The 19,641-nt window shown below is 35.1% G+C and overlaps 1 protein-coding gene across 2 annotated transcripts in view; it reads right to left on the bottom strand.

Annotated features, from left to right (window-relative positions):
• Positions 1-1,299: 1,299 nt before the first annotated feature.
• copb1 (COPI coat complex subunit beta 1) overlaps positions 1,300-19,641 on the bottom strand; it is a 20,973-nt gene continuing 2,631 nt past the window's right edge. Inside the window, exons 3-22 of one of the 2 annotated variants that reach the window (XR_015494601.1) lie at positions 19,130-19,359; positions 18,860-19,029; positions 18,335-18,449; positions 18,143-18,235; positions 16,832-16,969; positions 16,618-16,737; positions 16,432-16,539; positions 14,592-14,738; positions 14,296-14,441; positions 14,025-14,121; positions 12,474-12,760; positions 7,809-9,498; positions 7,495-7,722; positions 7,159-7,338; positions 4,862-5,006; positions 4,656-4,775; positions 4,270-4,415; positions 4,074-4,163; positions 3,827-3,982; positions 1,300-1,648 (exon numbers count right to left, since the gene is read on the bottom strand). Coding sequence is in view for 1 of the 2 variants with exons in the window: in NM_001002013.1 (NP_001002013.1) it covers positions 1,589-1,648; positions 3,827-3,982; positions 4,074-4,163; positions 4,270-4,415; positions 4,656-4,775; positions 4,862-5,006; positions 7,159-7,338; positions 7,495-7,722; positions 7,809-7,929; positions 12,600-12,760; positions 14,025-14,121; positions 14,296-14,441; positions 14,592-14,738; positions 16,432-16,539; positions 16,618-16,737; positions 16,832-16,969; positions 18,143-18,235; positions 18,335-18,449; positions 18,860-19,029; positions 19,130-19,359 (2,771 nt within the window). In the remaining variant the exon portion in view is untranslated. 2 annotated transcript variants of the gene reach the window in all.

Genomic DNA, 19,641 nt, shown 5'->3' with positions numbered 1-19,641 from the left:
CAAAATTCTCAGCAGAAATGCAAAAAATGTTCCCAGATTCTGTCTGGCCCTACTGATGAGAAAGGAAGACGTACAAAATGTGCAGGAAACCAGAAGTGGAAATCACTGTTTTAAGTGTATTACTCATGCATTATTTTAGCTCTTTGTGTTAAATCCTGTTCAATATGAGAGAAAATTTTAATTTACAACAAATTGAATGGTATAATGTTAATAATGTAATAATTTTAAATGTTGTGTAAGCATTTGTTTCCTGTATCACACATCACACAACTGAGAGGGTCTCATCACATCACATCCTTTGGATTTTCCCAGCAAAAACACCCTTCAAAAAATAAAATAAATAAATATTCATCAGGCTTATATAATTAAACTATGAAGATGGAGAAGGGAAGTCTTTTTATGTTTGTTATGAGCTAGAAATAAAAAAAAAAAAAAGTAAAGAACTCTCAAGTATAACCCCTTGAAAATAGAAGTTTTTTTAAATGATATGTTTCATTATATAATTTTTACTGCCTTTTAACAAATAATAACATTTGAACAAACAAGCACTAAGCCTACAGATAATCTTTCGTAAACCTTTATTCATTCATTCATTTTCTTTTCGGAGTACTCCTTTTATTAATCTGGGGTCATCACAGCAGAATGAACCACCATCTTATCCAGCATATGTTTTACGCAGCAGATGCTCTTCTAGCTGCAATCCGTCACTGGGAAACATCCATACACACTCATATACACACACACCCATACACTACAGACAATTTAGCCAACTCAATTCACCTGTACCTCCGGTAAACCGGAGCACCCGGAGGAAACTGATGCAAACATGGGGGAAAACATGCAAACTCACAGAAACACCAACTCACTCAGCCCAGGCTCGAACCAGCAATTTTCTTGCTGTGAGGCAAACGTGCTACCCACTGCACCACCGTGCAGCCCCCATAAACCTTTATAGCAAATTATTTTAACGACAGCATTTACTCACTTCTATTAGGGCTAAGCCACGACCTTGACGCCTTTATCTTTAATATTCTCATACACCATGTAGACATGAAAGTTATGACCACAAGTCTTATGAGTAAGTCATCTAAGAGGCAGGAGACCAAAACAAAATTTTCCAGATTCCAGGAGATTTTCTTCAAGAGAACACATCCTTTGTTGTGTCAACTGTGGTTTGAGGGCACGACTGTTCTCCACTTCTTACAAGCGACCCAATTCATAAAAACACCATCCGCTTAACAAGCGAATAAAACACTATTCGTTTGACGAGAGAATAAAAACACGTCCGTGGCGTGTGTATTTATATATATATGGTGTGCAATGTTTATTGAAACAGATTACAGATTAACAGGGACAATCCCTTTATGAGCAGTTAAGAAGAAGGGTGTTGGTAGAAAATGTCAAAATAATCCCCTTTCTACATTTTTATGGGATTGAAGAGCTTAGATGTTGGCCACAGAGCACTGAATGTGTACGGTAGTCTAGAGAGACACAAACAAGCAATAGAGAAAAGACAAGATATAGGAATAACCAGAGCGCTTTTTAGGCAAATCTTGCTTTTTGCCTCCATGGCCTCAGTCTTTGACCCTTATGAGGCGGTTCTCTTCTGAGAAAGGTTGATCTTGTCACCCAGACTCAAAGCCATTCCCTATTGGAAAAAAAGAAAAGAAAACACAAAGATAAACTATTAATTATATTATTAAAACAGAACTGCAAAACGTAATATAAATAAATAAATAAATACATAAATAAATACATAAATAAAAATAGGACATTTTAATTGACCATTAAAATGCAAAACCCAGGACATTGTTTTGGTAAAAAAAAAAAAAAAAAAAAAAAAAGCATTTTCATTTTGGGTCATTTATCAGACCCTCAAGGACTTTGCAGGGATTTTTTAAATTAATTACAGCCTATAATAAGAATGGCTTTTCTGAAAACATAGGGCATAATTGCGCCAATTCTTGAAAATCACAAACATATACACTACCTGCTAAAAGTCTTGTTGCCTATCCAAGTTTTAAGAACGACAAGTAATAACTTGACTTCTAGTTGATCATTTGATATCAGAGGTGGCTTATATGAAAGGCGAAGGCCTCTAGATTACGCTTATTTTACCAAATAAAATATGATCATGTCTTGATTTTATATAATTTAAGCAGGACAGTAAGGTCTGGCATTGCTTAGACAAAAGTCTTGTCACTTAACAGAAATAATGTACAGTATAGAACAGGGGTCACTAATCTCGTTCCTGAAGGTCTGGTGCCCTGCAGGGTTTAGCTCCAACTTGCCTCAACACACCCGCCTAGGTGTTTCAAGTATACCTAGGTAAGACCTTTATTAGCTTGTTTAGGTGTGTTTGATTAGGGTTGGAGCTAAAATCTGCAGGACACTGGGCCTCCAGGAACAAGTTTGGTGACCCCTGGTATAGAATATAAAGTCATGGTGCAGTGGAAAATGAATGAATATTGTGTCTCCCATGAGCTTGGAGGACCGCATCCATACATCTCTACAATAACTTATTAATAAAGTCATCTGGAATGGCAAAGAAAGCCTTCTTGCAGGACTCCCAGAGTTCATCAAGAATCTTTGGATTCATCTTCAATGACTCCTCCATCCTACCCCAGACATACTCAATAATGTTCATATCTGGTGACTGGACTGTCCAGTCTTGGAGCGCCTTGACCTCCTTTGCTTTCAGGAGCTTTGATGTGGAGGCTCAAGTATGAGAACGAGCACGATCCTGCTGAAGAATTTGCCCACTACTGTGGTTTGTAATGTAAATCAGCAGCACAAGTGTCTTGATACCTCAGGCTGTTAATGTTGCCATCCACTCTGCAGATCTCTCGCATGCCCCCCATACTGAATGTAACCCCTATATAATCTTGGGTCCATGTGTGTTCCAATAGGTCTTCTGCAGTATTTGTGATGATTGAGATGCAGTTTAACACATGATTGATCAGGAAAATCTACCTTCCGACACTTTTCAAATGGTCAACTAGAACTTTTAAAATGTAGATATTTGGACGAAAAACATGACAATAATTCTAAGTAAAAAAAAATCTGTAGACATAATTAAATAGAATTAATCTTAATTACACCTCTAAACATCACTTTTTGTCCAAAAATGTTTTAAAGACTCTTGAAATGCTCTGTCACAGGACTTAAAACATACAAATGATACATTTATGGCTAAACGTAGCAGTGACTCTACAAATGTTCTGTAGCTCCTGGTCAACTGTAATTCAGACTCAACACTGCAGATCCTGTGATGTGAATATTGCAGAAGCGCATATTGCAATATCGATGCTAAAAGGATATTTTGTGCAGCTCTAATAAAAACGGATTAAAATGATCAGAGCATTTTGCTAGAATCTCTACAGACAATCTGCTCCATAATCATACTTTGCTTGAAAAGGTTGTCTGTTGTCTTTTATTAGCTCTAATGTTTATTTCATTTCATGCCTCGGTAGGTCTTTGGAATTATAAAAACTGTTTGGAAAACATATTTCTCAATGAGCTTGGGTTGAAAATTAATAAAATATATAAGCAATTATACATCTGGCAGGCCTGCAGTATGCTTTTGTCATTTATATAAAAGAGTGTTAAAAAATATTGATAAAGAAAAGCATTGCAAATCAAGTTTTATGCATCAGAGCAGGCAAACTAAATCCATTCCTGAAGTTAAAATCAGTATCCACGCCTGGAGATGCACGCATGCTAATCCAGCATTTAGTGTTTACTGTAAAGATCTTAAAGAGGACTTATCAATTATAATAGTGCAAGATGCGGTTTCCATCACTTGGGTTTGCAGGGGCCTCATTACCTGGCTTTTGGCTCGGATCCGAATATGGCCATTGACTGGTGCATCGACTCCCAAATGGATCGGCTTTTCGATGCTAACGTTTGCAAGGGCGTCTTCTCCAAATATAGAGCGAGCATACAGATTTGCTGCCATGAAGCCGCAGATGCCAGACAGGGCCTGGAATTACAAAAGAAAACCAACAGACATGATCATAAATAATTGCATGTTTTCATGATGTTATTTATAGTTCACAGAGGGATATTTGCACCTTCTCTGGGGTCAGGCACTTCATGTTGGTGGACTTCAGAATATGCAGGAGATAATCATTCAGATCTGTGATGTTGGTGTTGACGGTAACCTGTGTGGAAATAAAACCCAGAACAAATTCCAGACATTCCCGCTAAACAGAATAGAGATTAACGTAGCCATTATCTGCTAAGAATCCACCGGTCCTCCAGACTTGCCTTATTTTCCCACTCAAACTCAGCCCACATCTGTCTGAACTCTGCGTCCGTGCAGGAGGCCGGTTGAATGTAGTCCATGATGTCGATGTGAATGTCGCTCAGGACTACGCAGTTTCTGTCACTGGCTGCTCCCGATACATCATAAACTGCAAAACATGTGCTTCTGATTAGTGAAGAAAAATTGAAGAATGAAAATACAAATAGCCCAGAGATAATACCAATGAGACCAAAAATGCTATCCAAGTTAAAGGTTTTAGAATTCCAACATTATTCATAATATCTTCTTTTGTATTTAACATATAAATGAAGACTTGATTTGGAATGCGAGCAAATAATTTTTCAGTGGTGGGTGAACTGTCTGTTTAAATAGAATGGAGTCCACAAACCTATGTTTCCGAATATGATGCCGTTCTCTGTGGAAGCCACTTTCACGTTGGCTTTAATGTTGGCAAAGTCGTGAGGAGCCAATGTAAGAGGAGATGGCTTCTCAACTAATTTAAGGTCACCTGTGGATTAAAAAAAAAAAGTTCAGTAAAACATGAACCAAAAACACAATTACTTCTTAGAAACTATTCTCAGTAACATCTCATACCAAGTGTTGCCAGCTCCAAGGTGCAGTTCTGTAGGGTGTCGCTAGTCTGATTAACAACCAAGACGTCCAAAACTATGTCATACTGATTGACATGGACATAAGCTTCTGCATACACTGGATCTGAGAAACCAGTCAACTGGGTGACCTGGAGGAATATAAAAAGACAGTTCAACCCAAGATAATGGTTTCCAATGCTAATTAGATGGGTTAATAACAACAAGATTCTTTAAAAGCACTTTTGATAATAATATTGTGCAGCCATCAGAGGTCATAGAGCATCCTCTTAAAGAAATTGGTTAAAATTGGGATGGATAAATTCACCAGCCACAACTGCCCACATGTTTTGGTTCTGCCCAAATCTAGGGAGGTTTTGGAAAGTTATTTTTCAATCGTTTAGTTTATGTATGGTTTTCCAAATGCACTTGAACCCCTTTTGCTTAAGGAAGAAATATGTTGAGCAATATTTTTTACTACACTATTGGCAAAGAGTTGAATTCTTCTCTTTTGGAAAAAAACTGAGCCCCCAACACACAGTTGATGGATCAAAGATGTGATGTGTTTTATTCAGCTTGAAAATTTTTTAATTTACTCTAACATTTTTGAAACATGGCATCCCCATGGTTATCTTACATATGTTGATAATTTACAATTCTTAGAGTAGTGGGATTTTGCACTTTCCTTTTTTTACATTTATTTATTTGTCACTATTATATGTATTTATTTATTTGTATTGGAGTTGTAAATGCACTTTATACATACACTGCTGTGCTTATGTGTGGCCCTTGAGGACTGTAATGTTTGCAGGCTTTTAGCTATGTGTCTTTTTTGTTAAAGCCACAAAAGAGATATTAGTGTTGGGGATGTTTGTTTGTACATTTGTCTTTTGTTGTTGTTGACTGCTTGTTTTTTTTTCTGTGCAAATTTGTAAAAAAAAAAAAAAAAAACTTCCTATAAATAAAGTATATAAAAAGCCGTGTGTGTGTCCCATATTTACTTGTGACCCAGCTGACCAAGTTGCATATTACTACAGGGTGTCAAAATGGCTTGTAATAATTTAGGAGAAAAAAAAAACATAACATTTACATTTCTTAATTCCTTCCCTGTACAAAGAGATGATTTACCATAGGTAACCTATTAGCCAATAAGCAGAGAGGGACTTCAAACGTCACTGGGAAGCCTTTAAGTCAATAAACAGTCATGGTAATCTAACTGATTAGCACAAACTATTTGTTCATATGGATATATTTTACTGAGTTCCTGTACACAAGTGGGACATTCTTAGACTGTTGCCAGAAGTGATGCTGTAAAGGGACAGTTCACCCAAACATTTACTTGCTATATACTAGGGCTGTGCAATTAATCGAAAATTTAGTTTCGATTTCGACTTCAAACGATTATAAAAAAAAACATTAATTAAGATAAAAGGATTATTGCATCATATACCTCCCCCTCTCCAGTTGGACACATTTGTATTGTAATTAGAGTTACTAGCCTTCCTGAATTATTAGCAACCCTTTTTCCCTCAAATTCTGTTTAACGGAGAGAAGATTGTTTCAACCCATTTGTAAACATAAGTTTAATAAGTCATTTATCTAATAACTGATTTCTTTTATCTTTGCTATGCGGTGTCTTTGCAGTACATAATATTTAACTAGATATTTTTTTAAATACAAGCATTCAGCTTTAGGTGCAATTCAAAGGCTTAATTAGGATTATTAGGTAAGGCATTGTATAACAGTAGCTTATTCTGCATACAATCAAAAAATATTGTGCTTAAGGGGGCTAATAATATTGACCTTAAAATAGGTTTCAAAGTATTTAAACATGCTTTTGTTCTAGAAAAAAAATAAAACAAATAAGAATTTCTCCAGAAGAAAAATATTATAGCAATTACTGCAAAAAATGCCTTGCTCTGTTTAACATAATTTGGGAAATATATAAAAAATAATAATAATAATAATAAAATAATAATAATATTCACGGGAGGGAGAATAATTTTGACTTCATCTGTATATCATTTTGAATAATCATGATTACAATTATGACCAACAAAATCGTGATTATGATTTTTTCCCCATAATTGAACAGGTTCCAGGTTGCTTCAAAATATCTTGTGTTCAACAGAAGAAAGTCGAACAGCTTTGAGTGAACTATCCCTTTAAGCGTTAAAATTTCCATCAGTTGAACAAACATGCCCTCTGGTGGTGAACAGACAAACTTTTCAACTATGTTTAGGCTCCAGCTAGTTAGTCACCATTACAAAAACAAGATTCAAACTGACAAAATCTGCTAAACACCTTATTAAGTTTGGAGGCCAGTGGATCTGTGGCTTCTTTCCTCTGAGTATTGCCCATAGCGGCCAGCAGACTGAGCTGGAACTGGTCCTCTTTGGACGCCATCTCATTCTTAGCAGTTAACTGCATAAAGGAGATTGGATCGTCGGCCTGAACAGTCACATTACGCTTCTCAGACTCTTTCTGATAAAACAAGAACAGCAGAATTTATTAAAATGGCCACAAATAAAACCAGCAACAATCTAGTCATAGCATAACAAAAGAATCACCTTTACATGGATGTAGCAGTAACATGAGCACATTATTTAGTAGGTAATCAACAAGCATTAACATGTTTACCTTCTGAGACAGTTTCTCCTCTTCCAGTCGAACAGCGAGCATATGGGACAGGGATCTGCGGCACTCTTTGTTGAAGATGTCATTCATAAGAGGCGAGCACTCGGACAGGACCTTGAGACACAGTGAGATCCGGTCCACATCATCATCAGTGATGGGCTTCTTGGGTAGAGATGACTTGCCCAGATGGAGCACAGTGGCCATGATCAGCATGGCCTCTGCTACGAACGACTAAGAGTAGGAAAACATCCATTAGACTTGATTAATATGCTGACCCAGAGTTCATCAGAGAAGCAGTGATAAACATGCAAACTTACATTTTGTCTTCTTTTGTCTTCTGCGAGGGCAACATAGCGCAGGGCCACTTTGGTGAGGGTGGTGGCCAGTGAGGCAGCAACATAAAAGTCTCCATCCATCAGGAAACCCCTCAGAGGAGGCCTGCGGAATAGACATGTATGATAAAGATGAAATTATCTGTGGTAAATCAGTACAGTAGAGATGATTCTGTTGAACACAACAAAAAATATTTCGAAGAAAGCTGAAAACCTGTAACCTACCTTTGACTGTATAGTATTTGTTTTACCTCCCATGAAAGTCAATGGATACAGGTTTTCAGCTTTATTCGAAATATCTTATGGTGCTTTCACATCTGTAGTTTGCTTCATTTTATCCGGACCAAGGGCAATAAATGATACATTATAGCATTTTCTGCTGTCTTTGGGTCCTTTTTACACCACATTGATTGCTTTGGTCTGAACCAGTTGAAAAGAACCAAAATGCAGTCATCTGACAAAATCCACATTACTCATTGGCCAGATTTTATTGAGCATATTTCTTAAACTGCTTTTTGATTGGTCAGAATTCATGCGCAGGAAAATGCCAATGGAACTCCAGCAAGTAAACAAACTGGCAGACACAAAATGACTATGGAGCTACGACTGCGGTGATTGATTGTATACATTACTTTAGACAAACTATAGTTACATTTCGAGAATAAAGCGTGGCTGCAGCCGGAAAACAATGTTTTAAAGCATTACAAACGAAAAAGGCACATAGTAAGTCACTTCAGAAGGAGGCGTAAATTTATTTTGCTAAACTGCGAGATGGTCATCTTCCGGAAATAATACCAGCAATCCATCAGGTAATATTTTTCCCTCTCTCTCTCTCTGTTGGTAAAGCGCTGTCAACAATTATTTTTCCTTCACATTTCATAATGCACAGCGCATCGGTCTACGGCAGCTGGATTAGTCCAAAAAGGTGCAGTACTTTTTGCGGTAGGGTTTTAGTTTGGTCCGCTTTTGATACGCACTTGAGTGTGATTGCTAGATTCACACCTGCCTAAACGTACCGCACCAAAAGGGGAAAACGAAATCTAGTGTGAATCAACCAAACTAAATAAGGCAGGTGTGAAAGCACCCTTAGTGTTCGACAGGAAAACAGTCAAGTGAAGGGTGAATAACACGTATCTTGGGTAAACTATACATTTAAAGTGAGCATACACATTTTTCTGTTGTTCAAACTCGTACACTATTACCCCCTATCAGGAACCACATTATGCTCATATGGTCATGTTTCATACCGTGCATGTGAAAAGAACTTATGAGCCAAGGGGTTTATGAGCTCTCAATCATTATTAAACATGACAAAAAATGTTTGGAAGCTGTCAGATTGAATTTGTGAGGTCTTTGCGGTTGAACAAGCCAATCATGCATGACAGTTGTCAGAGAAAGACAGAGATTTACTTTGTAATCCACAAACACATGGTGACGCGGAGTGTTGGTTTCCCCAGTGCAAAAAAAGGAACCTTAATGTTGTGTACAATTACAGAGCAAGAGGCTCTGTAAGCAATGATTTTAGTGCAGCATTTTATTCGGTTGCTGCAGAATTTGCAGGGTCATAAAATGTGCATATTTTCATAAACTCTCTCAAGACGTGTGCATGGACATAAGGTCCTCTGACCATCACAATCCACAATGCGTATGCCCAGCTTCACAAATAAAAGAAGCACTTCGAATTAGGGCTGCACGATATATCGTTTCAGCATCGAAATCGCGATGTGCGCATCCGCGATAGTCACATCGCAGGAGGGTGCGATGCAAAAAAAAAAAAATAAAAAATTATATATATATTATGGGTGGAGCCGAACCGGAATACGGTATTCGGAAAAGCAGGAATAGCGTGTTTTTACGAATACTTATTTCAAACAATACTTGATAAATTATTTGTATTTGGGAACAAGAAAAACATTATATCAAAAAGCTGCGTTTCCTCATGAGACCGCACTGCATGCCCGCGTGAGTGAGTGAGTGAGTTAGTGAGTGAGACGTTCAGGAGTCGGTGGGCGGGGTGGGGCCGGGGTAAGGAGACTGAGCAGGCTGCTTCTCTATACAGCAACAGAGAAGGCTTGGCAGAGCGAAAAATACTTTTCTGCATTACTATTTTTGTTTATTTTATCATACTAAAATAACACGTGACAGAAGTTCACTCAAAAGTGAAAGTTCTTTCTGTTATTTACTAACACTCCCGTCATTCCTACTACTTTCAGAACATAAATTTTGATATTTTACCATATGAAAATGCAATGCTGTTATGAAAATTGAGAAATTAAAGCAATAGTGCAGAGATCTGGTCCCCGCGTCAGGTCAGGGTGCACCTGTAACCTTAAAAACGCAGACGCGGCGGAGGCGCACTAAACTCACACGGGAAAGAACTGGGCATTCAATTCATGTTTTAGTGAAATAATTCTTTAAATACAGCTCTTTTGATCTCTAAAGGGGAAAAAAGCAAAAGAAATTTGTCGTTAATTTTAGCAAAGACGCAACTGCCTGTCATTTTCACATTCGTTTTTCAGTTAGGGATTTGGTCTATTAGAGTAACCTAATAAAATTGTTTTGTTGAACATTGTAGTCTACACAATAATCGATATTATAATTTATTATATACACTAGCTATTATTAAAACTAAACTATACAATTGATAAAACAAAACCCTTTTTAATGTTTGCTTTCATTTTGACACCGCTAACAGTTGTAATAAGAAACATCACATTTTGCAGAAGCATGCAGTCTCAAGTTAAAAACACCTTTTGAGTTTAAAGATGATCAGCCTGCCATGTCAGGTTTACAGTGTCATAAATTAAATGGGTAGCATGAGTAAAGGGGATTTGCCCAGCACACAACCTCATGCGCTGCAGGTAGGCTGAATGATAATCTTTAAAAATATATAGGCTATGCAATAAAAAACTTTAAACATTTATTTATTTTTTAATGAAAAGAAAAGAAATCAGGAGAGTAAAATATAATTTAAACCACTGGTCTGGCGCTGATACTTTGTATCCAGAAAAATTGGAAAAAAGCAGATGAAAATCTGGCTTGGGAGACGGCGATAACATATCAGTTTTTCAGCAAAGATCACGACATCATTGTGATGCGTTTATCATACAACGCAGTTTGTGTTTATAATCATTAATATTAACTAGTATTAATTCTCTCTCTAGACTTAGTTTTAGGGCTTGTTGTCGGCGCAATATAGCCTCGGCTTATTGCACGTACGAATCCGATTGTGAAGAATGATTAAGCGCTTGCATTTTTTTATTGCATCCTTTTCGCAAGTTATTCACTTGTTTTGTTTTTTAAGTGGTGCGAACATTATTTACTGGCAAACATGTTCCTCGATCTCGTACATCAACAAATAATGTAGCCTACTTAAGTTAATTTACCTTTTATGTAAAAATTAAGGAATAACCGAATTTAATATTAATAAATAAAACATCCGTATAAACGTACATGTTTATTTTTGAACTTTCGTTAATAAAACAACACTAAACTGTTTATAAATATTGTAGTTAAATATTACATTACTTTAACTGCTTGAAACTGTATAATAATAACAATTAAACGTTACATTTTTAAGAACTTAACAAAAATTCTAAATGGCACTTTATTAATCAGTGTAATAATAATATAAATATTACTAATTATACGTAAAAAGAAAATATTAACCTAGTAACAATATAAGTCAGATGTTTAAAAAAACAGCGTAGTTTCTCTCCACCTTTTGTAGTCATATTTTTAATTATTTGCCAGAAAAACTAACATGTTGACTTTGTCCGGTTTAAGTGAAGAATGGGGTTATAATGTTTCCAGCAATACACTGTCAGACGGTGTGCTTGTAGCGAAAAATGCACAGACAGGCTACTTTTTCACAACCATGCGAGAGAGGGCTTCTGCTTCTGTTCCGCCGCCCGCATTTCTCGCAACGCAGGTTTCTCTACTCTGCGGAGCGGCGCGTTCTTAAGTAGTTACCAAATAGCCTATGCTCAATTTCTCGTCAATGTCTTCCATTTATCACTTTCTCTTTTGTATCTGGCCATTTTTGCAAATGCCTCTGCCATGCCTGGCTGAGCTGGGCTTCTGTGTTTAGAAGACAGGAGTTGATTAAGCCTACATGGCTTTTTTTCCCTCGCCGTCAATCGCCACTAGCTTGCATGGTTCGGGACCCGTGGATCTGCGTATCGATGGATTTGCTCCTCAGTGTTTGGACTCTCAGCACTCAGCAGTGAATATTAAAACACACTTTACTTAAAACCCCCATAAAAAAAAGCTTAATCCAAATTGATTCGTTCACCTTTCTAGTTCGGCACGAATCCAAAATGTTCCCAGATGTAAGAGTTCGTTTTCTAACAAGATTCATGGTTGAACTTGAACTTGCTGAATCGCGCCTAATGTTATATTCTAACAGATATGTAATACTTGGCAACATAACAGTAATTTGTGTTTTAAAGTGCGTGACGTCACGTGACGCGGTTGTCATGGTGACCGTCACAGCCCTAGTTTTAAGTAAATATATATATATATATATATATATATATATATATATATATATATATATATATATATATATATATATAAAATATCGCAATATATATCGCAGAGGAAAAAAATATCGCAATGTCAATTTTTTCCAATATCGTGCAGCCCTACTTCGAATCACAAGAGAACAGCATTAAATAGAGGGCATAACAAGTCAAAGTTAGTTTAGCACTATTTATCCGAGTGCTTGTATTGAAGTGTTTGTTGGAAAATATCTGGTGCATAAGGAATGATCACCTGTCCTCTTCTTTTTTGGATGGTCTGGAGGTGCTGAGGGCACTCTGGGTTACGTATGTGCCCATTTCTGTCACCAGTTTAGGAGCTGGAGCTGCGGTCACCTCCTCCTCAGGCTTCACCTCTCCAGCCTCCTTCTTCAACTCATTCTCAACAATTGGAATCTGAATAAGGAAAAAAAAAAAAAAAAGCTTTAAAAAAAAACTTCTAATTACTTTGAACTTGGCCTTAAATATCTTAATTTTTGTTATTGCAACTGTTATTTGCAGCAGCACAGTAATGGTCAATGTCTGGCTGAAGAAACATCCTCACCATTAATTAAAAAATGAGGTTATGTTGATTTTATATGCATATTGAAATAAAACCCATATTCTTATAGTTTGTCTTAATTGTTTAATAAATGATCCAAATTGTGCAATTCAAAAGCGGGGAAAACTGCAAACACAGAGCGGCAGATTTAAACCAGGACTAATGCCATCTATGTGGAAAACTGAATATGCCAAAAGAAGTGTCTCAGAAAAAGTAGAGCTGGGCGATATGGCCAAAAAAATTATCACGCTAATTTTTTTCATATCAGTCGATATCGATAATAATCACGATTAATGTCAAATCTTTATATCAATTAAATGTATAGGATTTTCAGCATGCCAATCACTTTCTGCAGCTGATTTAACACATTTTGTGAAATGTTTTAGCTGACTGACAATATAAATAATAAAAAAATAAACAAAAAAACAATCTTAATTCAACATTTACTGTTCAAGTTTTCAACAACCAAAGACATTACCAACAAATTATTGGATATTATTGTTCAACGTCAAAATAAATTAATAAAATAAAACAGGTTTGGAACAAGTAAAATGTGAGTTAATAGTCACAGAACTTTCAGTTTTGGATGAACTGTCCGATTGATAGCAGGTATGGTGAATTTAGGGTGAAATATCTTTTATGGAAGCTAACGATTACTTGATGATCTATTGATTGTCAATAACCATTTAATCGATAAATATGTTTTTGCATATAAACTTCATAACTAGACAAATAAAAGTAAAAAAAAAAGATTTACTTATGTTTGTAATTAACCAAATAATTTTCCATTAATGTTTATCATATTATTAATTTACAATAAATACACAGATATACCCAGGACCACGTATAAAACATTACAATTGTTTTAAAAAAATCAAGATACTTCCATTCTGATATACTTTCTGTTATTTTCCAGACCCACAACCTTTAGCCCTGAGAGCCTCTGACTAACTTTCATTCCACTTGACATGTTAGTGCTCTCAAGGAATCAATTTACACTTCAGCAGTCCAAAGCAATCCAGGTAATTTTCCCAGAAAAGCATTAAATGCAACTTTATGACATTTAAATAAAAAAAGAATTATAATAATAATAAAAGTGTTGCACCATGCTCTACAAACCTCTCCTAAAGATCTGCGCACTTCTGTCATGACACTCTGAATGTCCTCTTTAGTGCTGCAATATTCACCCAAAATCCACAGAGCTCCTCTATAAATCCTGTAACAAAGAAGCCCTCCTTTAAAAAAAATCACTACACTAAATCCCAATCACATTTTCAATGCAGAAGAGGATTTTCAGTATTTCAGTATAACAACAGTTATCTAAAACAATACACCAAAGTAATTTGCCATATACAAATTATTTATGATTTAACCAAGCAAAATCTCTTACTTGACTGTCTTTATTGCATGGAAGACCTCCAGCATCTTCTCAATGATGAGGGGTCGCAGGTTGTCAAACCTCTGAATGGCCTCCCGCACAAACTCCAGCACATCAGCAGCAGCCGCTTCATTAGTGTCACTCAGGAACTCCATCAGCTGTGGACAAACACAAAACACAAGCACTCATTTAAATAGAAATAGTAAGAAGATGTAATAAGCCTAGATCCAAAAAAATTTAACTTTATTCTTAGCAATGATTGTTTTAAAATTGATTCCCTTTAAATAGTGTCTTATTTCAGTACGTACCACAGGGATGACATTGGCTGCCATGTCAGGGAAGCGAACACTACATGAGTGCAGAGTGCGAACCAGCAGCTGCCTGTACTTGTCTGTGTCTTCGTGTTCTGTCACATTGTTGGTTTTGATGACTTCTTTCTTTAGCACAATTACCAGCTGTGGAGAGAAAAAAAAAAGTCACGCCTCTATTTGAAAAGTCTTTTGTTTTATTCTTTTATTATTTTTATTAATGATACATTAACCCCCATTGTGTTTATAAAATCAAAACTGTGACTGAAATATCCTACTGTTACCTACTTTAAATGCTATACATTTTTTTTAAGGAATAATTACAGGAAGTCTTTTTTATTTTGTAGCTACTTAAAAAAGTGTGCTTGTAAAATAATACAGTTTCTAACTAAAGTTTCTGTATACAGCGCTCGGCATATTTGTACACCCCTCACAAATACTTAAATTAATATTTTCTATAGGAAGTTGTACAATATTATATTTCTGCACATACATTGGATTAGTTAGTACTAAAGCCAAATCTGTGGTTTCTAATTGTTTTTGTAATATTTTGCATGCATTTAGATATATTATCTTTCCATTTCTAAATATGTTTGGTGACTAAAATATTATTTTAATAAATATATGTTTAATAAATCAATTTGGCTCAAATGCATTTAAAGATGTTACCAATATTCACTGAGAAATGGATAAAAATATTCATTTTCAAAATGAGGTGTACTTAATTATTCTGAGAAATGCAGGTGTATTTAAATTAATATTAAAAAAACAAATTATGTAATATATTACATATATATTATATGTAATATAACTATGTTGTTAAATTGAATAGGTTATATGATATCAACTGATATGAGAAAACTAAAATTACTAAAAAAAATTTTAAACAACACAAAAGAGTAATATTAAAAATATATATTAAAAACTTAAAATGGAGTACAGATTTAACTTATGAATCATTATATTTAGGTAATATAAATACAGACAGATGGATAAATATAGACAAGAAATGTAATTATTTTTGGCAGCTAGTAAAAAAAATTACAAAAAATGGTTAAAATTAGAGTCACCTACAGTCAAAGAATGGATTGATACAGTACACACTATACATGTCATGGAAATGTATGTAATTTTTCATTAAGAACACAGATTGAAAAGGTTTTTCTAATTTGGAGTAAAAGGATTAGGGAGTATATTTAATCCCTTTTATTTATATAGCCCTTTACTGGACGCTCAAAACTCCTCATCCACCACCAGTGTGCAGCATCCACCTGGATGACGCGACGGCAGCTACATTGCGCCAGACTGCACACCACACACCAGCTGATTGGTGGAGAGGAGACAGAGTGATAAATCCTATTATGATGAGGATGGTTAGAAGGCCATAATGAACAGAATCCAGTGGGCAAATTTGGCCAGGATGTCAGGGTTAAACCCCTACTCTTTTTCGAAGGACATCCTGGGATTTTTAACGACCACAGAGAGCGAGGGCCTCGGTTTAACTCATTCGAATGACTGCGCTTACTGAGCAGTATAGAGTCCATCTTCTAAAGGATTTGTAGCTCGCCATGTTTTAATGTTTATAGTTGTTGTTGTTAAAGGAAAGTAAACACAAAGCATATGCAAGATCTGTAAGTCTCTTTCTATATGACAGATTGTGTAAGTTATACATATATGAAGTGTAAGTTATATATGCATTTTGTTTTGGAAACTAAAAATAAAAATGTTAAAAAAATAATAAAAAGGAATCCTAAAGAAAATGAATTTGAAAATGAAAAAAATAATAATAATAATTAATAATAATAATAATAATAATAATAGTACAGTTTGTGACACACACCTCCTCCACATTGCGGGATGACACCAGGTCCAACGCCAACTGTAAAGTCTTCTTGCGGACCTCGAGGTCAGGAGTGGTCAAAACCCTCAAAATATCCATCACCAAGTCCTACGAGCAGAAGACAGTGACAGGTTTACTGACTTGCAAAATGAATGTGTTGTACAGAGACGCTGAACTGATTTGTACCTGCAGTACACGCTCGTGTGTCGGGTGTTCCTTCAACTCAATCAGCCTGTCTAGAACAATGAGTTTAACGTTGTTATCGCTCTCTTTAATGATCAGATCAATGTAGCACTGAGCAGCAGCCTGAAAAAAACATTTAAATAATGTAAGTCCACTTTAACATCATGCAAAAAACGGTGAAAAATATGGTGAAAACCCCTAGTGCTAAATGTTGTACCTTGATGGCGGTGGGAGCACTGGACAGAGTAACCAGAGTTCCAGCTGCTTCATATTTAACAGCAGGACTCGACGACTGCAGCAGATTGTAAATACAGCGAATAAAACGAGCTCGCTCAGAGGGGTTCGCATGGCAGACCTAAACAAAAATAAAATAGACGTGTAAGAATATTCTAGGCTGCTTGATAGTATGCAGTGTGCATATAAGTGACTGAACAATGATATTATGATCATGATGGTTTATGATGTTACCATTGTTTAATATTTGTGATATGAGATTCAGGTCAGTATATTTGAAATGAAACTGAAATAATTGTAGACCAATTTCATGTTTGTTTGTTTGTTTTTTTTTCATTTTTGTATATATATATATATATATATATATATATATATTTTTTTTTTTTTTTCACAACATTGTTACACAATAAGTTCTACTTAACATCTTCAATATAATTCATTTAAAATCACTTATTGAAATTGCATCATAATTCAACCCATAATTGCAAAAACAAAAGATAATTTCACACAATATAGTGAAATATGAATTTTTTTTTTTTTTTTTTTTGCATAAAACTACATTTTATATTAATTTAGCAGTTCTAATACAACCTAATATTAAACAATATTAAGTATATGTCACATTGGACAACAAAACCAGCCTTAAGTGTCCATTTCTTTAAAGTACATTTTAGATCACCTGAAGGTGGAATGAAGAACATTTCTATTGACGTAGAGTTTGTTAGGACAAAATTTTATTTAACTTTGTTCGAACAAAAGTATATTATCTATTTTAAAATATGAATAACAATAATAAATAAACGTTTTGCCTTTAATATTGCTCAATGCATATTACTAATCAAAAAACTATTTGATATTGAAACAGTTTTGATATACTTACAGTAAAATGAAACATGTTTTTTTTTTTGGCATATAAGAAAAAATCCACTAGTTTGACCTATACTATGTATTTTTGGCTATTGACAAAAATATATCCTTGCAAAACCTAGACTGGTTTTGCAGTCCAGGAACAGTCATAATAATTAGTAAAAAACGAATTGGCTCAATTTTTGTAGTACTAAACCAAACTGACTGTGTGAGAATAGAAAACTGCTTCATATACAAAAGTCCTGTCACTAGTCAAAAATAAACACTTGTTTTGTTAATAACTTAAATTAGTGTAAAACTTCAAATTGCTGGTTGTTAGCAATGATAGCAACTTGTAAAAGCTATAAAGTTGCATAATAATGTGATTTCTTTCCTTTCAAATGTGTTGTTTTGAAATGTTAGCTACTGTTTTATCTGAAAAGCTCACCTTATAAATCAGTTCCACAATCACCAGCTGTAAAATGTCTCCGAAAGTATGCACCTGATCAATACAAGTGCTAAGGTAGTCCAGAGCTCGATCCTGCAGACATGCGTCAAAAAAAAAAAAAAAACTTAAAATTCACGACATTCTTTCTAGCATTCAATGCACAATTTCCATAACTATAGTAAGATTGTGTACCTGATCTGCGTGAATCAACATCATAAACGCATTCCTCTTGCAGCTCGCATCTTTTTCGTTTACAAGAAAGTCATGAATCAACTCAGGAGCGTCTGGGATCAAATGCTCAAAATTCCTAATGAAAGCATTATAAAAAGAAATTAGAAAAATGCTTTGCTTCTTGTTTCATGCATTTACAGACATACAATTTCATTCTGGAGATTTCACAAAGTCAAATGTAAGACCTTTTAAAAACTATTATTAAATAAATGTAAGATCTATATCACTATCTTTGTCTCATTTGTAGTCTGAATAAAGCCGATTATATTTTACATTTAAATAAAAATATTACACTACCACCACTAATTTTTTATAAGTATTATGTGTAAGATTTTTAAACACTAAAAAATTTTAAATGTTATTTAAAATATATTGAAGACCTAGAACAACATGCTTCAGTGAATTTAATACATTTTTAAGCTTTCAATTTTGATTTAAAAACATTATTTTTTTGTTTTTTAATAGCCTTAAAATTTATTTTATCACCTGTAGATAGTGTAGATGGCCAGGACTGCATTGCGCCGTACGTAGCTATGACGATGCTCTAGACAGGCACGGATTGCTGGCATGAGGGGTTCCAGCAGTTCGGATTCCTTCAGCTTGCACAAGAAACGCAGTGTGGAGCCACGGATGAACTCATTGGGATGCTGGAGATCCTAAAGACACATAACAAACACCATTTTTAGACAAAAACAATACACTCAGTCTATCACAATAAAGCATTAGACATATAAAAGGTCCATGTTTCATACTCACCTTCCTGTAGGCATCACAGACCAAGATCATCTCCTGAAGAAGTTTGCCATCAGGAGTGGTCTTGGGAACAATTTCCCAAAAAACTAAGAGTAGTTTCTTAATTGTGTGGTCTTGAAGGGGCAGAACGAAGCGGATGATGGTCATCAAAAGACCTGGCAGTTTCTCTCCATTCAGGATCATGATGATGACCTTCTTCAAAGCCTCCGTTTTGGCTTTGATTTCTCCTTTTTCTGTTTTGACGGAAATAAAAAAAAAAAAGCTGCACTTTAAGCCTCACATTTACTAATTAGGTTAGGGTCAGAAATGTTTTTAATTTTCAACTTATTATAGTATCCTTGAAAAATATATATATATGCACCACGGATGCTTTCAACCATAACAATAATAACAAAAAAACTTCTTTGAGAACCAAACCTATGACACTGAAACCTTGAATAATGTCTAATGAAGATTCAGGTTTGCTAACACAGAAATTAATTATTTTATATATATTTATTTTTTTATACATTTTA

Source organism: Danio rerio, chromosome 7, assembly GCF_052040795.2.
Source record: "Danio rerio strain M-AB ecotype USA chromosome 7, GRCz13ab, whole genome shotgun sequence".
In the NCBI taxonomy this organism is placed as follows: domain Eukaryota; kingdom Metazoa; phylum Chordata; class Actinopteri; order Cypriniformes; family Danionidae; genus Danio; species Danio rerio.
The sequence above is the reverse complement of the archived record's forward strand: the minus strand, read 5'-3'. Positions and strand labels throughout refer to the sequence as shown.